This window comes from Leuciscus leuciscus (assembly GCF_965113295.1).
Source record: "Leuciscus leuciscus genome assembly, chromosome: 1".
NCBI lineage: Eukaryota > Metazoa > Chordata > Actinopteri > Cypriniformes > Leuciscidae > Leuciscus > Leuciscus leuciscus.
This window is the reverse complement of record NC_138725.1, coordinates 41344951-41366930: the sequence shown is the minus strand read 5'-3', so window position 1 is coordinate 41366930 and position 21980 is coordinate 41344951. Positions and strand designations below refer to the sequence as shown.

The 21980-nt window shown below is 38.3% G+C and overlaps 1 protein-coding gene across 4 annotated transcripts; it reads right to left on the bottom strand.

Annotated features, from left to right (window-relative positions):
• Window positions 1-1031: 1031 nt before the first annotated feature.
• On the bottom strand, window positions 1032-21618 carry pdgfab (platelet-derived growth factor alpha polypeptide b). 4 transcript variants are annotated; one of them, XM_082152530.1, is made up of 7 exons: window positions 21020-21618; window positions 19851-19950; window positions 14872-14997; window positions 13428-13615; window positions 5627-5756; window positions 4986-5113; window positions 1032-4115 (listed from the first exon to the last, which is right to left on the bottom strand). In XM_082152530.1, the coding sequence occupies exons 1-6, from the start codon at window positions 21080-21082 to the stop codon at window positions 5031-5033; spliced, it is 690 nt and encodes a 229-aa protein (XP_082008656.1). In that variant the 5' UTR covers window positions 21083-21618; the 3' UTR covers window positions 1032-4115; window positions 4986-5030. The 4 variants fall into 4 exon arrangements, with proteins under 4 accessions (XP_082008656.1, XP_082008655.1, XP_082008654.1 ...); XM_082152529.1 differs by having other exon boundaries at window positions 1039-4115; window positions 13428-13618; window positions 19851-19947; window positions 21020-21612; XM_082152528.1 differs by having other exon boundaries at window positions 1043-4115; window positions 13428-13618; window positions 21020-21608.
• Between the last annotated feature and the right edge of the window lie 362 nt (window positions 21619-21980).

Sequence of the window (21980 nt, the reverse complement as noted above, 5' to 3'; positions counted from 1 at the left end):
ATAACTTAAAAGGCTTTTTGTCTTACAGAATGCTTCCTTTAATGGCATCTAGATATTGCTTTAACCTCCGGGCTGCCGCCGTGATTGCATGGCAAGTAATTCTTGTACAATTTTCTAGATACAATGGACTCCACTAACAAATCTTACCCAGCTTCAAACAAATTATAGGATTAATGGTAGTTGCCCATGGGTAACATGATGCTACAGGAGTGGTTGGGATAGAGTAAGAAGTAAAATGTATTCAGTGTAGAACAACCAGACTTATTGTCCTATGTGCTTGCAGGGGTGGGAACATTTCTTGTTTAACTAACCTTATTATCTAAATCATTTATTTATTTAAAGGGGAATTTATTTGATTATGATTTCACTTTTTTAACTTTAGTTAGTGTGTAATGTTGCTGTTTGAGCATAAACAACATCTGCAAAGTCACAATGCTCAAAGTTCAAAGCAAAGGGAGATATTTGCTTTTAAAGAAATGCTTTTTAAGGACTACAACAAACGGCTGGCAGGGACTACACGACATTCCTCCGGGTTAGTGACATCCCCAACCCTAGAATTTACATAAACCCCGTCCCCTGAACACGATTTATAGATTATCAAGACAGAATATGCTTATCAATGACTAGAAGACAACTACACATCAGCTACATAAATTCATCAATTAACCATTCAGAAATGTCCTGTTGCATTCTACATGTTGTCACTTCTTCTCGAGTCTCTCCATCATTGTCTGAATCCGGTTTGAACATAAAAGGCTAAACGTATTTGAACTTTTCAGTGCATGTCCCGTGTGAGTAGTGCAAGCTCTTGAAGCTCCGCCCTCTGTGCCGGGAGCAGCAGCTCGTTTGCATTTAAAGGAACAGACACAAAACGGTGTGTTTTTGCTCACCCTCAAAAAGCGACAATTTTAACATGCTATTGAAAAATATCTGTGGGGTATTTTCAGCTAAAAATTCACATACACACTCTGGGGACATCAGAGACTTATTTTACATCTTGTAAAAAGGGCATTATACCACCCCTTTAAAGTATACCTGAGTTTCAAGTAATGTTCCAACCTGTCAATAACAATAATTCATTTATAATTTATAATAAACATAACTTGTATTTAAGATCAGAATACAGTGATTATTTTAATTGTAAACATTCCTATATTCATTATTTATTTCATTCGTTTTTACATAAGCATTTTAATCACAATCTTACCAGCCACCTCATAAACCTCAGGTGGGCAAACCATGACCTAGAAATTGATTATCTATAATGAGTAGGGAGTCATTGTTATATTTGTATAGCTAGAATGACTCCGGAAATATTTTCATCCTTGTTCTTACACTTGCTCACTAAACAGACTACTTTTCCATATAAAGTTTCTGTATTTCACACATGATTGCCCATGATCCTACGTCCTGTTATTGTACAACTCCAGACATGCAAGATGTCATGTAGGAATGCACTTTACAAAAAAAAAAAAGAAAAAAAAAAGGAGATGGGGAAAAGACTACGGCCGGGATGTACTTCCTATTGGGACAACGGGAGAATGTGCGTGTGACCAGAGAATGCCACAGTTTAAGCAGCTGACAGAAGTGAATTGCATCGTCAAAACTTACAAGCAGTTCAGTACAGAAACACTGAACAGACTTGCAGGTTCCAGCACCTGAACATAACAATCTAAATCACCCATCTGCCAAAGCGAGAGAGTGCCACGGAAACAATAACAAAACCGCAGTAGCTAAAGAGCTAAATCAGGACACACCACTAGACAAACAAATATACCACCAGCCCTGCAAAATTTGGTTAATCATGTTGTAATTGAAACCACAAAATAGCAACTTCAGCCCAACTGTATATATTTCAGTCAAACACCCATGATGTTGTAGAAAGTGAATATGGGTTGTACCAGACAGACTGCTGCATGACTCACGGTAACAAATACAAAACAAAAATTAAGGCACAAGAATAAAACAAGTCAAAGCTTTGCTCCACCCCCTCAACCGTCTCCACAGATTGTTGGTGTTACTCACAGTGAATCAGACATCCAGGTGCTCTTTAGATGGCCAGACATGCCACTTGGGGGTCAGGAGTGTGACAAAGTGCTGAACTTTGTTATAGAGGCAGTGCCAGGACTGCTCCATCTGTCTAGCATGTGTCAAAAATGACAAGAACCAGTGGAGTCTCTGCAGAAAGACACGACTCAAGCCAGAGTCAACAACCGGCCTGGAAGAACATGAAAGCTCCTACTTGAGCACTTTTGCAACAGACTGTAAATGTCATAAATACAGCCCTCGGAGATCTCAGTGCACAAACTCATCTCTTGAGTGCTGATTGCACAGAAGTTTCTGTTAAACACCATCTAACATTTTGCTGCCCATGAAACATTGTGTTTGTTTACATGCACAACAAACCCCATTTATGATATTAAAGGATTTTTCTCCTTTTTTGACATCAGAATGTAAACAGACGTGAGCACAAAATGAGGCGCCAGACGAGCGTTAAAGGTGCAGTTGTGAAAACAGAGTCTTAGGCAAAAATCTAGATATGGCAATCAGGTTTTTCTTAAACTCTGTTTAAGGGGAAAGGACTGTTTGAGGTGTTTACATGATCGTACGCATTGTCTGATTATTAAGAATAATCAGTTTAAGTTTGTGCATGTAAACACACTCAGTTTAATGGTGTAATCCATACAATAGGCAGCATAACAAACATTTTTCGAGGGGAAAATAATTACATTTCTACATACACATTCAGTTATAATTTAAATTTAAGACATACAAATGAACAATTTATACAGAAATTGGGAATTTGAGGCCCAATGTGAATGGTGTGTCCTTCAGAAATCAAATTAACAGGATCTGAAATTTCTGGTGTCTTCAGTGTGTGAATATGATAAAGATGTACTCTGTATTATTCTTTTTTTCAATCTGTTTATTTATTACAAAGCTTCATACCTAAGGTAAGTGTTTATTGGTTATGTGAATGACCTTTGTCTATGTTTGTATGTTAGCATTAACTATTGAGTTACGGCGAGTAAAGGAGGAAATTATGAACTAACATCTTATGACTAATGATGCCATCGGTCATGTGTGATGGCCAACCTGTGGATACTGAGTAGCTTAGGGTCATCTCGCCCCATCATACAACCATTACACCACAATAACTGAATACATAAACATACTTCCTGCTTGATTCTACATTAGCATTATAAATATATTTTAACAAAAATAAAGCATCTTTCCACAACTATCTCTTGCACATGTCTTCCCATGACACATATTTCCAGGACAAAAACCTAGTTTTGAGATATGCTGTAAATTATAAGCAAGAATGAAATGATACATTGAGAAAATGATACTGCTAATACTTGCAGATCAAAGAAGATGAGCTCCTCTCACATTGGACTGAGAAACGGAGAGGGTGAGAAGGAGAGATCGCATACATAAATACTTTATTCTGGCATAATGACTGCAAACACTGCCTTCTGTAAGTCTTTGTTCATGGACAGGCAGTTGAACTCTTCGGAAGGACAGAACTTTCTAGAGGCACATTGGAAATAGCAGTGTTCTGGACCCAAGAGGACTAAGGTAAAGAATAACAGAAAATAGCGTCTTCCACTTTAGCAAGGTTATATGACAGTACATCCCTTATGTTCTTCCTCTTTTTGAATGACTGGAGTCCACTGAGTTAGTTCATCCTTCGAGGACTCCTGCTTGAGTGCATCCAAACCCAAGCATGTGAAGTTCATGGTCTCTACAAACTTAGTGTTCTCCAAAAGACTTTCTCCTCATCTTTGACCTTTACGAGAGTTGTGTACATAAACAACAGAGAGACGACACAAACATCGTCCTTTTCAGTTTCAGTTCCGCCCAGTGTTTGACCACTTAATAATTAACTGAATACCAATCTTGTTTGTCTTCAGTGTTTGACAGAGTACATAGAAAGCACCTTTGGTGTTGTGTTTGTGTACAATGTTCCTCTGGAAACAGTATCTTTTTTTGAACAGCAATGGGGTCAGTAGGGTCAGAATTCAGAGGTCGAAGTCCCAGTGCTGCTGGAGCTTTACGTAGCCACTGTTGTCTTTCAATCGCTCGTATGATGTGGTTTCACCTCATGTCCACTGGAGGGAGAGAAAGAAAACAAAACAGCTGTTAACAAGCAATTGCTTTTTTTCTTCTTCTTTTCTTAATCTGGTGCAGATTTAAAGTTATTTGACTGTGATTTTTTCCTTAGTAAGTCATGCGGTTTGTGTTTGGGTGACACATATCCACCACACAGTGATTTTAATGTGGGTTATCAGGCAGTCTGTGCACATTTAAGAAAGAAAGACCAATGTGAAAGACACAATCTTTGTGATCAAGTTCACCAAACCATCAATCCACACATTTTCATACACAAAAACGCAAACTCTTTTCCAAAAACCTAGTGAGCTGCCTAGCTAGACAGCATTTTTAGGCATCATAGGCACACTGCTGAAATAAGGCTGTTTCAAAAGGTATGAAAATGGTTTCAAAAACCATATGACGCTTTCTTTGATCCTTCACAAAGAAAGCAATCCTAAACAAAGCAAAGTACTTTTATTTAATTCACTGCTAATGTGTCTTTAAAAATTAGCTATGATTAAATTGGAGTCGAGTTTCTGCATAGTTGCTGTCTATGAAAAGCTTTCCAAAAGAAGTCACTTCCATTTCAGTTACGATGTCGCCTTAGAAGGTAGCTGCCTAAGTAGGCAGTAGACAGCAAGGCAGCTCACTTGGTTTTAGAACAGAGCTAAATTATATAGATGGTGAACACAATTTGATTTCATGAAATAAGTTGCATCAAACAGACAAACCCGTGACACATGCAGCAAAGCGAAAACAGCACAGTGCAAACGTCTCTCTAGTTCAGTGTTGCGTGACTCTGATTGGACGTCTCTCTCTTTCTCCTGATTGGATCATGCCAATGATTGGTTGAGAAGTGGCAGCGGTTCTGCCTACAGCTGTCCTACCTGCAGGATATTTTGGTCCGCTGAGTGTAAGGAAATGTTTGCCTTTTATTGAATATCCTTGTTGATCTGTGCTGCCACTGCATGCTTTCTGTGTTTCCGTTTTTTACCGTTTTTAACTGTGAGTGGGCCTGGAAACACAAGTTTGGGGAAGAGTGCAAGCAGATGATGGACAGAGTTTGGTTGAGTAGAAAAAAAAGAAAGCAAGTAAGAAAGAAAAAAGTAAGAAAGAAAGAAAGAAAGAAAGCAAGAAAGAAAGAATTTATGGCCTCGGGGAGGTGTAAAACAGACTGTAATTGCACTTCATAAATATTTTAGCCTTATGAGCTTCCAACCCTTTTATCTCGGCACACGAAAGCAGAAACCTGTTGAACCTGAAGGAGAAACCTCAGACACACGTCTACGTGCTTCAGCATTCGCACACACCTGTTGCCTTTCTTATCCATTCAGTTGCATTATTGGCCAGCACAGTAAAACACAAGCTCACGCAAACATTGACGTTTAGCAATAGCAGACTGACCAACAGGTGTGTTTGTCTGTGGTGACAGCACAATGCCACAGGCCACTGAGTGCACACTTCATCGCCAAATAGTCATTCAAAGATCAGGCTAAACATTCTGTGTATGTATGCATGACATGTATACCTGTATCTGCTTCCACGTGCTCCATCACATGATGCTGTGACGTGCACACGCATTCCAGGTGATCCTCTAACCGGACAAGCACCTCCTTCAATTTCGCTTTCTTACGCGATGAAAACTCTACCTTCGCCACCTGGAAGAAGAGAGAAAAAAACAGGTTATCATGACACCTCTGTATGTCAATTTTTTTACTTCGAAAAACGTATATACTTTTGCCATGCATAATTATCAATGGTATTCAGATTTGATGTTAGCACAGATTCTTAACTGACAGGGTACTACATGACCAGTTAGCTCAGCTAACACTGCCAATTGGCGGAAACAGTGGAAAATTATGTAGAACAATTCCTGGGCAATAAGCCCAAAACAGTTACATGTTCCATAGTTAATGTCCCACTGCAACACAATAAAATCAAAATAACCACACAGCCTTACACAGGGGTCGACTCGTGTCTTTTGTTGTGCTAATTTTAACGCTTAGGCCTATATTCCTTTTCATTGTTCTGCTAATGCTTGGCTGTCTATATTCATGGTGGGTGGGTATATGTTTAGACCGGGGGTGTCCAATCCTGCTTCTGGAAGGCCACTGTCCTGCAAAGTTTAGCTCCAACCCCAATTAAACACACCTGAACCAGCTAATCAAGGTCTTACAAGGTATACTAGAAACTTCAAGACAGGTGTGTTGAGGCAAGTTGGAGCTAAACTCAGCAGGACAGTGACCCTCCAGGAACGAGTTTGAACACCCCAGGTTTAGACCTATTCTGCTAGTTTTTTTAATCAATGCTGGTCTAAGGTGGCATTTACACAGAATGTGTTTCTGCATTCCACTGCGCTGATTTTCCATTTTACAAAACGTGGCACTCAAGAAGTTCAGTTTCATTGCGTTTTTTCCCCATTACGCTGCCCACACCTCTTAAAAAAAAAAAAATCACGTTCTGTGTGAATCACCTCTAAGCTAATCTTTTTTAGTAGGGAATTCCCCTTAATTTGGTAGAAGTTTGGGTTTTATGGGTTGCTAAAAAGGTTCTGTAGTGCGGTGAGGAATGGTTCTCCTTTCCTCTCTTGCTCCATCAGGAACGACCTAGGAAGTGGCCGACCTACCACAGTAACGCACATTAGTTTATATGTTTATATGAACCCCAAACCAGGGTTCCTCAAATCCAATCCTAGAGCGCCACTGCCCTACAGAGTTTATCCCAAAACCTGATTAAACTAACCTACATGTAGTATCTCTGAAGACCTTGATTAGCTTGGTGTATTTGATTAGGGTTAGATCTAAACTCTGCAGGGCGGTGGCACTCCAGGGCTGGATTTGAGGAACCCTGCCCTAAATGTTGCAATCTGGCTGACATATTCGTTTCCAAGCGCATTACATGTATTCTGAACCAGGCTTCAGCTCATGCACACTGCCCAGTTTGCGCATTCAGAACTGGAGAAAGCCACTATGATAATCTCATCAGAGCTACTGCGAGCTTATTTGCTGACATATCTAAAAAGAAAGCTGACATATATGTAAGAAGAGCTTTTTAGCAAAGAGCTTCTTCAATGACCAGTTTGTAAGAAGTGAGACATAAATGAACGCACATTTGGTAAAAATAAAAGGTAATATGTCCACATACACATTGAGTGTGCAGAACAGGACAGAGCATTTGCAACGGGTTGGCCAAGCATTCAAGTATGCATTTGTGTGTGTATTTTTCTGGCTTCAAACACAATCACTAAATGCATGACGCTCTGAGTGCAAATAAAAACTCAGTCTACCGTGCAAGTGCAATTGGTTTAACATCATGGAACAAATTACGCAATACTTGGAAACTCCTACAAACCTATAGAGAAAGGTTGGGAGCAAGAGACAGTGAGACAGGCCAGTTTCGGTCGCTCTGTCCACCGGTTTACTGGTTTATGCCTCTTTCCCTCTGTCTGCTGCCCACCTCTCCCTCCTCTTGGACATTCTTGCGCTTGGTTATATTTACAGAGCCAAGTCTAAAACAGCCCGTGGCGTGCAAGAATGTTCTGCGACGGAGGATGATGGGTGAGACAGACACTGAGGGGCTTGAGAACCAGTCGGGGGGTTGGGTAAGGGGTTCAGGAAAGGGTCATAACAAAAAAAAAAAAAGAGTCCCCACATCATCCTTTGCTGCCCCCGCCCCAATATTTCCATTCAAATTCAATTTATCATAGCCTTTGCATCTTGGTTTGAAGTCCACAGAGACTATTGCCTGAACTTCACACATGCGCTCGCCCACATACTCGAATGTGCTTTATAAAAAGCCCCAAGTTTCTCAGGAGGCCCTTCCAAGCTCTATTTATAAACCACTGTGCTTTACGCCGCAATGAAAGCCCTGCGAAATCCCAGCACAGCGCACTAATGGTGTGACATCTGATCCGGCCCCGGCTCCAGCAACCCCAACCCCCTCTGACTCGCTCCTGAGCTCTGTGAGGACTATTGTCCAGGGTCCGGATAATTGGCATTGGGATTTCCCCGCAAGAAAGGTCGATAAAGAAAGGGTGAGAGAAAGAACGGGCATCAGGAGAGGTGCATCATGGGTAATTAGCATGAGAACAAAGGGAAATGGACAACGTAGCCAGGGGACAGGCAGTTTTGCTGCACATCTGTCAGTGGGTAAATCTGACGACAAAACGCTGCGGATAAAGCGAAACCGAGAGCCGCGGAAAGAGCGGGGGTCCGATGGCAGGCAGTCGACTGGTGGGGCGACCCGAAAAGAAAGAGGGGTGTGGGGAGCAATCGTTCTTATTGAGTGAGTGACAAAGAGAGGCCTGAACAGGAACAAGGGATGCTGGGAGGAGGGGGGGGGGGGGGGGGGGGGGGATAAGGGAAACTTTTATCTCATGACCTGCATGTCTAGAATTACAGAAAGAGTGGGTGAAATCTCTGCTGTAAAACACACACACTGGCACTCAGACAATCGCGAAGATAAGGAGAAAAGGTGATCTAATCTGTGCACTTCCTGTCAAAGCCCTTTAAAACCATCCCTAAACACCAGCAGAAAGGCAGAGAGTGAAAAGATGGAAAGAACACTATAGATGTGACGGCAATTACAGCCCACATGCAAACAAAAACAAACGAGAGAGAGAGAGAGAGAGAGAGAGAGAATTGTATATGTATATTATACAATATATATATATATATATATATATATATATATATATATATATATATATATATATATATATATGTAGTTATATCCTATATTTTAACTTCATGACCATGTAAAGTTGGTAAACAACATTCACATGATATGCACATGGATATGCCAGAATGGCCTGTTTACATAGAGAAAATATGTATACATGGAGTAAAATTGCATCGGTGACATAACCTAAGGGTCCACAACTAAAAGTAAAATTGACATATTTTATGGAATAATTAATTTAAGTATTTCAATCATCTTTTTCAAACCCTCCACAATGTCCATAGACTTTCATTGCACTGTAAGTGCATTACTGTAAACATGATTTTGCATCTTACATTTTTACAATGCAAAGAAATGGACTTTAAAATCAAAGACTACATGCTTTTGTCAATGTATAGATTATATATTATTACATAACTTCACAGACAGATGTATGAAACACTGTTAACATGAGCTTACTGTAAATGTTTCCCTGAAAACAGAGCTATGTTGTTCAGTCTTTGTCAGATACATCAACCTTTCCACTCTGATACAACAGGGTCTTTTGGAATATTCTGCTCTTTTCATTTTCTATATTAATACCACGTTCATTCGAATTAGCACTATTTGTGTTTCCTCTGCGTTTGCGTCAGAGATGGGGCCCGTATCCTCACTAACCTGGGCCATTTGAGGCTCTTTAATACCCAAAATCAACACTCGGAACACACCTCATGCTTCCACTGCCAGAATAAACCATGTATGATTTCCCTTCATACCAACCTCTGAAGGAGGAATCCAAATCCGGCTCATCCAAACACATAAACACTCACCTTTTGAACCACATCACATGCTGTATTCTTGCACTCACTTGCAAACATTCCAAATCAGGAATATCCTCACTTAGTCTCTTGATTAGGAAAGAACAGCGGTGTGCCGGATTTAGTAACTTTACCAGTCGGATTAACCAGCGATGAAAATAAAATAAACAGCACCCATGCGCTCTCAGATGCCTATCTAGATATTCCTACTTCAAGGAAACTACCGCTGCCTTTTTAATTGTTGATGGATGAGGATATGTTTTCCAATTTGCTCAGTTTGAGTTCAGGAATGCTGATTTAGAGATGGATTGATACGAAACCTCAAAACCTCCCAGAAAACCACATAAAGAAACACCAAGAAGAGACTAAAAGGACAATGAAATAACAACATTTCTGTCATCTTTAACTCACACTCATCATTCAAAATTTGCATCGGTGGTTGTTTTCCTGACCTAAAATCACCATAAAACAGTCATCATTTTGTTTTTAACAACTATTTTTATCACCCACTGTGTTTGCTACTGTATCTTAAAATATATAATTCAGCGACAAAACAATTGGAAAAATTAAGACATTCGTAGCTTGCTAATTTGAGGCGACATGACCATTGAGCGGAGGTCAACTTCATGCAAATGAGCAGCGATGTGATGTGGCGACTCTGGGAGTGGAGACAGTGAGTGTGTTTACAGTGCACGAACTTTAAAAGTTTGATTTCAGTGGGACTTAAACAATATTTTGTTGTTTAAAAAATATCCTTCTAGGGCCACTGAAATTGTGGCAGTACTTTTTATAGTACTAGTTATAGTACATACTATAGTCTACATCAAATATCAATCCTGTTTTTCATGATATGTCCCTTTCAGCTTTCTGCTGTGTTAACCGATGTTTAAATGTGGCCTTTCTCTCACACTGCAGGTCTGATCAGTATGGAAGCTTGTTTCCGCCACAGAATAAAACATTTTCAAAGATAATTGCGACTTTTTATCTCAGAATTGCGAGATATAAAGTCAGAATTGCTTGATAAAGTCGCAATTACGTGTTATGAAGTCAGAATTGCGAGATATAAGCTCACAATTGCAAGAAATAAACCGATTGTGAGTTTATATCTCGCAATTCTGACATCTTTTCTCGGAATTGTGTTATAAAGTCCAATTCTAAGGAAAAAATACAGGTTTTTTTTTTTTACACGCAATTCCGCCTTTATATCACACAATTCTGACTTTATATCTCCCAATTGCGTATTATAATGTCAAAATTGCAAGATATAAACATTCAATTCTGAGGGCAAAAAAAGTCAGAATTGTGTATGAGTTTATATCTCACAATTCTGACTTTATAACACGCAATTCTGACTTTATAACACGCAATTCTGACTTTATAACGAACACAAGTCGAGATGTAAACTCGAAATGGTGAGAAAAAAATTAATTGTGAGATAAAAAGTCGCAATTACCTTTTTTATTTTTTTATTCTGTGGTGGAAACAAGCTTCCATAGATCTGAGTCTCCTCAATATAAAATGAGGTTTATCCTGTCTGGGCTCCAGCTCCTCTCCCCTCCCCCAGTACTCCACTGCAGCACCTGTTATAGTAATGTGTGATGATGTTTGCATGCGAGTGTGTGTGTGTGTGTTTTAGAAAGGCTAAAGACACAAACTGCAACACAGCAGCTCTGGGAAAACCATTAGTAGCGTAACACCAGGACTGTAGCAAGAGAGAGAGGAGGGGAAATGAGGTGAAAGACACTGTACAGAACAAGGAAATAGACAAATATGAACTGAACAGGAGGAAACGTATTACTTCATATTTTGCCAGAATGGAAGTCCTGATTTTAGTTAAAAGGTCCAAATGTCTTTTTGATAGAAGCATGTGCTGAAGATCCACCTATAACCTGACCATTTTAGCCTGATTTGAACTAAAGCTGAAATATGTATGTCATATTTTATTGCTGTTTTGACATTTGTTATTGAAACAAAATCTTTGCCAACAGGTTTGGAGATTTCAGTTCCAACTCAAGCAGATAGGAGCTGTACTAGCATGACAAGAATGGCTGATGAGTGAACCGACTTGCCTTAAAGCAACATTAGGTGAATGAACTGAACAGAATCCATCAGAAGAATATGCTGTGCTGGTAAGAAGAAGAAAGAGCAGCTATCAACTCCTGTTACACTTTACGTAACAGCTCAATCACTACTGTGAAAGAGAGGGAGACGGGCTAAATGCCAGAGAAAACATGAAGAAAGATAAAATTATTGCAAAAGAGAAGAACATGCAGCAAGAAAAAAAAAGTAGCAAAAGACAGACAGACAGACAGACAGACAGACAGACTAGGTAAAGTTTAACTCCAGTAAGTGTTGATAGACTCATTATCTGGTGTTATGTTCCACACCCAGCAGTGTTTCCTTTGAAACAAGCTTATCACTGCAATGAACCAAAGTACAGCAGAAATGTGGCAAAGCACACACACACACACACACACACACACACACACACACACAGTGAGGCCTATTTACAGTCTGTCTTTTTTATATCACGGCTCTGAACAGCAGTAGCTTGTGCAGACCTGCTCCTTTTTTAGGATGAGAAGGAAAAAGTAAGAGAAGGGTAAATATATCTCTTAAGGGCATTTTGCTCTAATATATACAGCCATAGCTGGAAAGAAACACACATAATATATTCTCGACCCATCCCTGTGCTAGGTGCTGGAAAAAAACTTACAAGACTAACAGCTGTATTCACTTTATATGGAAAAAAAATGGATAGTGCTATACAATCAACTGAACCTCCATTCAGAAGATTGTGAATTATGAATAAAATTCAGAAGATTGTGTAAATAAATGAATAAATGTCTCAAAACATTTTCACCACCATTCAAAAGCACTTTGGTAAGAATTTGTTTTTGATTTTTTAAGTCTCTTCTGCTCACCAAGGCTGCAATTACTTGATGAAAAATACAGTAAAAACAGTAAAATTGTGAAATATTATTACAATTTAAAATAACTATTTCCTATTTTTATGTTTTGAAATTTCATTTATTCCTGCAATGGCAAAGCTGAATTTTCAGCATCATTACTCCAGTCTTCAGTGTCACATGATCCTTCAGAAATCATTCTAATATACTGATATGGTGCTCAAGAAACTCACTTGCAGCTCTTCTCTGATGATGTGTTTACTGACCCGAGGGCGGAGCAACCTGTCACTCACATGAGATCCACCATTAGCAAACCACAACCATCCAACCAATTCCACATGGACAAAATCAAGTCCCGCCCTACATGTTTTCTTGTGCAAGAAGCGGTTTCATTCATTTATACGTCACAATAGGGAAGAAAAGACTATAGCAACTGCCGTTTCATTCTGAGTTTAAGTGGGACTAAAAGGGGTGTGGCTTGGAGTGGGTGTGTCCTGATATTTAAACTGCTGTGGGTGATGTGTTGTACCACTTGTCCTGCATCTAAGATGGTTGGAGTTTGACCAAATATACAGTTGTCTAATAATTAAACAACAAAAAGAGTCTTGGTGCTTAAAGGAATTGTTCACTTCAAAATGAAAATTCTGTCATCATTTACTCACCCTCAAGTTGAAGAAAACAAATTACTATGGAAGTCAATGGGGTACATCAACTGTCTGGTTACCGACATTCTTCAAAATATCTTCTTTTGTGTTCAGCAGAAGAAAGAAACTCATACAGGATTGGAACAACTTGAGGATGAGTAAAGGATGACAGAATTTTCATTTTGAAGTGAACAATTCCTTTAAGCACCAAGACTCTTTTTGAAATGTGAAACTAATCCTTTAAGATATAATGTCAACACTGAAATGACTTCCCAGGACTCTGGATGCAGTGCTTTTACCTTGACAGTACGGTGCTGTTTTTTGGAGGGGTGACAGCGCATGTTGCCTGTGTTGCAGCAGCCTGTACAACGCTTCACCTCCACGCACGGAGGCCATATTAGGAAGTTTGCAGCGGTGGGATCCACTTGACTGCGGGGGATCTCGTAGATCACTGTCCGTGTCTTGCACATGGCGGGTACCGCCTCCTCTACTGAACACAAGAAATGAGGATGCATGGAGAAATTAATATCCTACAATAAAGATATTACCTTATCAATTAGCTCAAGCACAATCACAGCAAACTAAAAAAAAAAAAAAAAAAAAAAAATACTAATAATAATAAAGAAAATGCTATTCAGTAACATGGCATTACCATTTTTTTCAGTTATTTAATATATATAACTAATAACTTGTATATAATACAAGACTAACATTTGTATTCATTCTATGTGGAAAAAATGGATAGTGCTATACAATCAACTGAACATTCATTCAGAAGATTGTGAAATATGAATACATTTATAAAGTATACACCACCAAAGCTTCTCTGTAACTGATGCCATTTAGCTAAACAAAAAGGCCCCTTAAAACTGCAAGAGTGGCGAATTTTTAAGAGGGTTTTTAATATTTACCTAACCCAAAATAAGACCAGAGCACTGAGATCGGCGTTCGATCTAGAGGTTTAGACTCAGAGCAACTGTTGTAACAAAAATGGCACACAGCTATTCTGAGGCCTTACCAGTTTTTCTGTGCGTTTGACTGAGTGATTGGGAGGTACAGAGGGGCCGAAATATCCCGGCACACAAAGGCACACACACACACACCGCAGCACTCCACGATTGATGTGAAAGGGAAGGAAGAGTGGATGTCAGAGCTCTATGTGCCAGTGTGAACTCTGTTCAGTTCAGCGAGCTGTGACATGAACTCTGAATGTTTGGAATTTCCTGGCTCGGATACGTTTGTGTACAACCAATCAAAATACTCTCACGTACAATCAAATAAAGAGGTGCCCTCCAATCATTATGATTTCCTGAATAAAACTGACATGCTCTGCTTTCTATGCGCTCAAAATCGGAACCAATTGGAAATTGGAATTGCACCAATCAAAAGCATTAAAACATCTTCATGACCCCAAACTTTTGAATGTTTTGCATGTGTAGTAATACACTTTCTCATGCAACGTTTGTTGCCACGATGCTAGGACGTTTGTTGCCAGATTGTTGTGTCGGTTGATAAGCTGTTTTTAATAGTTTTTAGTTAATTGCTTTGCACAAATGCAAGGCCTGCTAAAGTTGTACAATGGCAATAGTAAAACCATATATCAACAAACTTTCTGCCAAGTAATGAAGTTCATGAACTGTTTATGGATGCCAAGCAACTGCAGAATTGATTATATCCGATTACAGAGCAAGAACTAGGCCTACTAATTCATGAAATACTTCTTAAACTGAAGGTTTGTCTTACCGACACTCCTCTTCCGTCTGTGGGACAGCTGCAGACTCTTGAGATCTGAGGAACCGGCCTTATGTGAGTGATGGTTCTTCTGGTGGTGCTTCTGTTTGACCTCCTCGATCACCTCATTTCCAGGACCTCATCAAAACACAGGTTATCCATATTAACTTTCATGTTACTCAGCCAAAAAGACAAATCACTTTTCCCCTCTTTTAAAGCCAAGATCAATCCACAATGAGGCTATTGAAAGTCTCCAGTAGATGCCCTGCAGCCTTTCGAGGCGAAATGGCACTGCCATGAGTGGCACCAAAGCATGAAATAATTTTCTTCTTCAGAAACTCATTTTTCCACAAACAATGGCTGCTTTATTCACAAGCTTAATTGGAAATTCATCACGATGGATTTCTGGAGGAACGATGTCATATTGGCCCTGAATGTGGTTGCCAAGTTTATTATAATGTCTTATGTACCACTGACAAGCCCAAAGAACAAATCTGAACTCCTGACAACCTCAGTGGTTTAGCCACTGGTACGAATGAGTAAGACAGCCATTTTACGCTATTTAAAGAAGAGGCGGGACTGTGGGACTCCTGAATACAAAATCAGTTCAGTTATTAAGTGCGGTTTAAACGGTTCATTATGCTTATGAAAGGTTGACATTAATAATAAGGTTTAAAATCATGCGTGACAAAACGATTAAGAGATTGGTACATTCAAAAATAAACGATTTCAAAATCGTTTGAGCATCAAGCGTGTCCTCTGAAACATGACACAGTTTCCTTTATTGATCTAAACTAGTTGCACTTTGAGGGGACATTCAGGGACAGTAAGCATATTTATGATTATGATATATGTTATATGATATATTTTGTCAAAAGAACCACTCAAAAAGTGACCGTCTGATTGACATGGTTGCATTTTATGATAAAGTGTCATAAGCAGATAGAATATATATATTAAGATTACGATATATATTAAGAATAAAAGTGTAATTTATATTTATATAAATATATAAAATATAATAATGCATAAATTATTTGTGAACAATTAAACAAAGAAAAAAGAAAAGAAAAAAATATACGTATATACATACATACTGTAAAATTATTGCACATATTGATTAAAAGTGCTATTTATATTTATATAATGCATAAATTATTTGTGAAAATTAAAAACTTATTTGAACTATATATATATATATATATATATAGTTAACATAAGTTTTAATTTTCTCCTTACAGGTTTTTTATATATATATATATATATATATATAAAATACACTACAGAAAACTATAATAACCCTGGTTGATCGTTATCTGATATTGTTCTACAGCTATTTTAGCTTGGTTTAGTTTAGCCAAGCATGTAGTGCAGTTAAACATCAAACTGACTAATGTGTGACCGGCAGAAGGACTGCGCCCAGCTCTGAGCGACGAGGGTGGGACCGTCAGGAATGCTGAGAGAGCAAAGCACCCAAACACACTCTCTGAACTTAAAAGACTGCATGACCACACACACAGTCCTGAAGCAGGAAACACAAGTGACATGTCAACAAAAGCCCCACTCTGTTCTGTGTCTCAGTCCGTCTCATCTTTCCTACCAAATGGAAGGCCATTGTTTTTAAGTTGTTTTTCAGACTCAGTCAAAGAGTAAGCGCTGACCCGCAGAGAGAGCGAGTTCAGCATTTGATCCTGCACAACACACCTTATCTCATGTTCAGATCAAAACTCAGTGTTATGATGTCAAACTCGAGAACTTTGTTCTCTCAAACTCAAAAACACAAGACGGACGAATGGAAGAAAGTACTACTGTCCAAGTACGCTCAAAGGAATAGTTCACCCAAAAATGAACATTTTGTGAAATGTTGTGGAGGAAGTAAATGGGACAATGTTGCTTCATGTTGTTTCAAATGAGCAAATGAGATTGGAGATCCAGGCTGGAGGGATTTTCAGTGAATATTGACTTAATCTTGAAATTTATTCATGCATTTTTACCTTTTGATATGGATTTCTTGGTTTATTTGGATTTGTCAGTGGTGAATACAAAGATATACATTTTTATTAATGCAATTCAAATCTAGTAGATAGATAGATAGATAGATAGATAGATAGATAGATAGATAGATAGATAGATAGATAGATAGATAGATAGATAGATAGATAGATAGATAGATAGATAGATAGATAGATATCAGTAATTATTATTTATTTAATAATTTATTAATTATATAATGATATCAAATATGGACTTTTATCTTAACATTTGTAATTTAATAATATATTTATCATTTATTTACTATATAATATATTTAATAATATATTTAATATATATTCTCTCTCTCTCTCTCTATATATATATATATATATATATATATATATATATATATATATATATATATATATATATATATATATATATCCCTCTTTTTGCAAATGTTTTTTTCATCACTTATTCTTCCATAAAAGTAAGTCATACAGGTTTGGAAAGACAAATGTGTGGTTAAATGATGACAGAAGTATGACTTAATTCATAAGTCTATTATTCCTTCAACTCCTCTCCAATCTAACCCTGTAAAACTGACACATTTTCATCAAGTATCATTTGCCAAGTGATTTTTATCCACATTAGCTTGAAGCGCAATAATTACAGGGACGATCTGCCAGCAGCGAGACACTTTTGTGTGCCCTCCTCACGACTGCACAATGCTGATGAAAGCATTCTTCCAGTAACTGTGGAAATTGCAGGTTCTGAACTTATAATCTTTGCATTACCAGCGTAGATCTTTAAGCACTAGGCCTCTATCATCAAACCCCTCTGCTTCTAACTATCTCTCTCTCTCTCTGTGCTTTCTCTGAATGAATTACAAAGGACAACATCAGCCCTTCTTCACGGATTGACAGCTGTCCTTTCATCAAACTAAAGTGCGTCCCTCCATCTGTGGCGCTTTCTTCTGGATGTGAAAGCGCTAGCGACAGGAGAGGCGGACAGATGGATGTTGAGAAGTTAAAAGTCTGCTGGGAGGCGCAGAACAAGTGCAGTCTGTTCCAGGTGAGCGGAGGGGTCACGCGCCATGACCTCACCGAGAGAGAGACACCGTTTCCTCCCTAAATCACTGTCACTGCTTTCACGACCTCTAATTATCCGTCCATTAGCGGGAGATGCCTATCTCTGCCTTCCTCCTCTCATCATTCGCTCCTCGCATGGACAGTTGATAAGGTTAGCGCTCTGATCTGAGGGATAACAGCCCGCTAATGCTTCCTAAATGAGACTAATCATGAACCGAAAACAGGAAAACACTCACAGCAACAATATCGATAATCAGACACAATGCGTTTTATAATGATTTTGCATGTGGTTCCTGGGTGGTTAAGGTTAAGAAACGAAAACTTTAAGATTTCAGTGAAAGTCCTTCTCTTTCTCTTTGACTGACATGTGACGGCTTTGAACAGTCTTGACTTTAAAAAGATCTGAAAATATACCATCACTGGCGTCAGGCATCTTTTACTAGTCTTTGGGTGTCTGTCAGACTGCCTGATTTATGGCGAATGTAGATTACTAGAGAGTACTAAATCTAAAAACTATAGATAGATAGATAGATAGTATCAGTAAGTATTATTTAATAAATAATTTATTAATTATTTAATGATAGCAAATAAGGAATTTTATCTTACAATTGTTCATTTATTAATATATTTAGCACATATTTAATATATCATATATTTCATTATTTTGCATTACATTTCACTCAAAAAAACAAAAACAAAAAAACGTAGAAATCGGCCTAGTTTTGGACATTATTATCATGATAATTAAGCATAAATTTTCATTAGCATATTGCATCTCAAGATTTTACAGTTCCCATATTCTAAATGGTGATTCTCATTATATTTTCATTACAGGTTTTTTTCTTTTCTTTTTTCAACTGTGCTTAAGCAAGGGGGTTTTCCTAAAGTGACATGAATGCATGCATAATTCTTAAATAAAACAAATTATATATATATATATATATATATATATATATATATATATATATATAACTAAATATTTTAAAATATTTTTTAAAAAGCAAAATAATCGGGTTTTTTTCCGGAATGAAATATGACGCAGACATGTTCTCGACAGGTGTGGTGAGATTAACCCACATAGCATGTAAAAAACTTGCAATGCACACTAATTCAAACCAACAGCGGAGCCAAAAAAAACCAAATAGCCAAAAAGTTTTTAAAAGCTGATATTTTCTATCAAACTTCAAAGGAGCCGCTCCATTTGATATATATATTACGAGTGCCTGTGTAAATACCAGCTCAAGTGAACTCAGAGACGGCTCGTGTTAGTGATCACTGTAATATTATCCAAACTAAAAGAGGCTGAAGAAGACACAGAAGAGGGAGGAAAACAAGTAGCAGAACATGAGATTTCAACCCTGCATAAAGCATATTCCTCTCATGTGTTTTACTGTTACTGTTGCAACATTAAATGCCTGGAGGGCATGTATTTATGACCTGTTATCATTATTCCCCCCCTCCCCCCTGCACACCTACGGTCTCACCGCAGAAACCAGACTGGTTACACTCACACCCCAAATTATACTGTCTTGGGTTTTTTTTGTTTGTGTAATTACCGGTAACTCGCCTGTAAATGAAATTATAGTGGGCAAATGAAACCACTTGCGGACAGCTTAAGTATAGGAAAACTTGGCTTCCCATTTGCCGTGACATAAGCCCGGACATATGCGTTGCTCTAAAAACAGAAGCAATCTGTAAAGAACTATTTATGACTCTCCACCCATTGGCCAGTATAAACGATACCTTTAAATTGTTTTGTGCCACTCATAAAATACAGCTTCACGGCTTTGTCACATGTGCCCGGTACACTTAAACCACACAGCAACTACAGCAAACACCTGTAAATAGACCCTGCCATCGAGCCCAGGAGATTAGCTACTGAACAAAGTCCACTGAGGTGTCAAGAAGACAATGAGCAGAATTTACCTGGGGAATTTACCTCCAGTAGCCGCTGGAGGTCGCTGATGCTGTTGATTTCGCTGTGGGACAGTCTGTCGATGAAATCTTGAGGGATTGCAAACTCCTTCTGCCGGCATAAAGAGAGATCAGATGCGGCATTTGATTTTGACTAATCTGTTTCTACGCGTTGCACTGACAAACATGCATCAGTAGCGTAAAATGAAAGGCTTCAAAGTTGATAAATCAGTCATTCGGCATAGGCGTTTCTTATCACGTCAACAAAAATCAAGTAGCCTACATGTATTGCATTTTATACATTTTTATATAGCCTACATGGAAATAAAAATAAAAAACATTCTCCTTACATTTACATTTTTTCTTCAGAATTTGGTTTGACAATACATTAGGCTATATATAGTTTATCCATCATTAAAACGATGCACAATGCCATAAAAAAGTTTGTGTGACAGCATCTTGTATAAATTACGAACAAGCGTCTCCTCTTTGTATAATTTCATTCGATTTTTTGGTATGTTTGTCAGTAGGGGGCGATCTTCAATAGTCAACCCTGTTACCATGATTTTGTGTAGTAAATCAGTCGTTTACTGAAAAGTGGACATTTGTATTAATATCAGCTTGTCCACAAGATCGGTAATGGCTAAATGAACTAGAAAAGCCCTCGAAAATGGTTCTTTTTTTTTTTTTTTTTTTTTTTGTTGGTTTGTTTGCTTTTAACAGGCATATCTATATCCCAATAATCATATATAAAAATGAATATAAAAATGGCAAAATGCAATTCTTTTTGAATGATGTAAATGTTTCATAAAGATCTTAAACAGGCACTCATTTTGTACAATTACTCTCAAAGACTCTAATAAAAATAAACGCTTTTTACATATTCCAGAGAACAGCTGATCTGCTTATCACATGTTCACCCGCAACCACAATTGTTGAGTTGATACCATAAAAAAATAAAGAATGATATGGAGCTGAGATTCATTAAAACTGAAATCATTTATTAACCCCATTAGGAAAAATACTGTAAAAAATGGCATGGTGGGATTGATTCAATTTAAAGCTCTATGCCAATATATATTAGGTGCATGGATTATATAAACTCTGACCTGCACCAGTGTGACCGAACTTTGCAGTGGATATAACAAGTGTCCGTTTTAGTGAGATCTTTGGCACTTTACCTCAGCAGTTGCCAGCAGAAGGTGCGAGGTGAGGAGCAGAAAGCAGCAGAATAAGGTTCTCATCTCCTTCCAATGTCAATTTTCCACCCGATAAGAAAGATGAAGACTGTAGGAGCCTTAGAACCGCTCCTGAGCGCAAAGAGTCCAGAACCATACCTTGAAGAGATCTCCCTTTAAATGACCCGAAGCACCAGCTCAAGTCTATAGAGGAGAATCCAAACTGTCCTGGTACTCCAGGTGCTGGTCCAAATACGTCCTGTGAGGAATCTCAAAAGTGATTTAGCTTGCAAAAGGTCGTCATGGCTGTCCAAGCCTGAACAATCCAAAGACAGAAACCCTTTTGCATTGCCTAGGTCAATTTATAGAATAAAACTCTAAGAGAAATTCTTCACAAAAGTTAATAAGCGAGTCCATGCACCTCATAGAAGAGCTCAACACTGAATCTTCAAGAAGTAGCCTAGGTCGTCATGCAGTGAAAGTACAATCCCAGGTTAGTATCCATGAATAATGAGCTCAGATTTGGTCTTGTTCTCTGGAGCTCGTGCACTGAATGCCGTCTCGAGCTCGTCTGATCTGCGGAATATATGCGCCTCCCCTCGCGCTCCGGTAATCACCGATGAGCGCTCGAGGAGGCGGTTGGCTGGATCTTTATGTGAAATTTAACCCTTTAACCCCTTATTGAAGCAATCCAATCTCAAATGTGTTGACGGGCCCTCGTTAAAAACTTAACAGCCGCGCTTGCAACCTCTTTAGCTGGAACAATAATTAAGCATTGATTTAATCAAACTCTTCATAATAGCCTACGACAAAAATATTAAGTTAATAGACATTAATTAGTTGTTATATGAACCAAATTCATTAAGCGTCATTCATCCTCTAGTTATGCTGACACGTAAAAAATATTAGAACGTTATTCTTTAGATTCTGCGCAGTGATACATGAACTCTGTTTTGCATCGTAG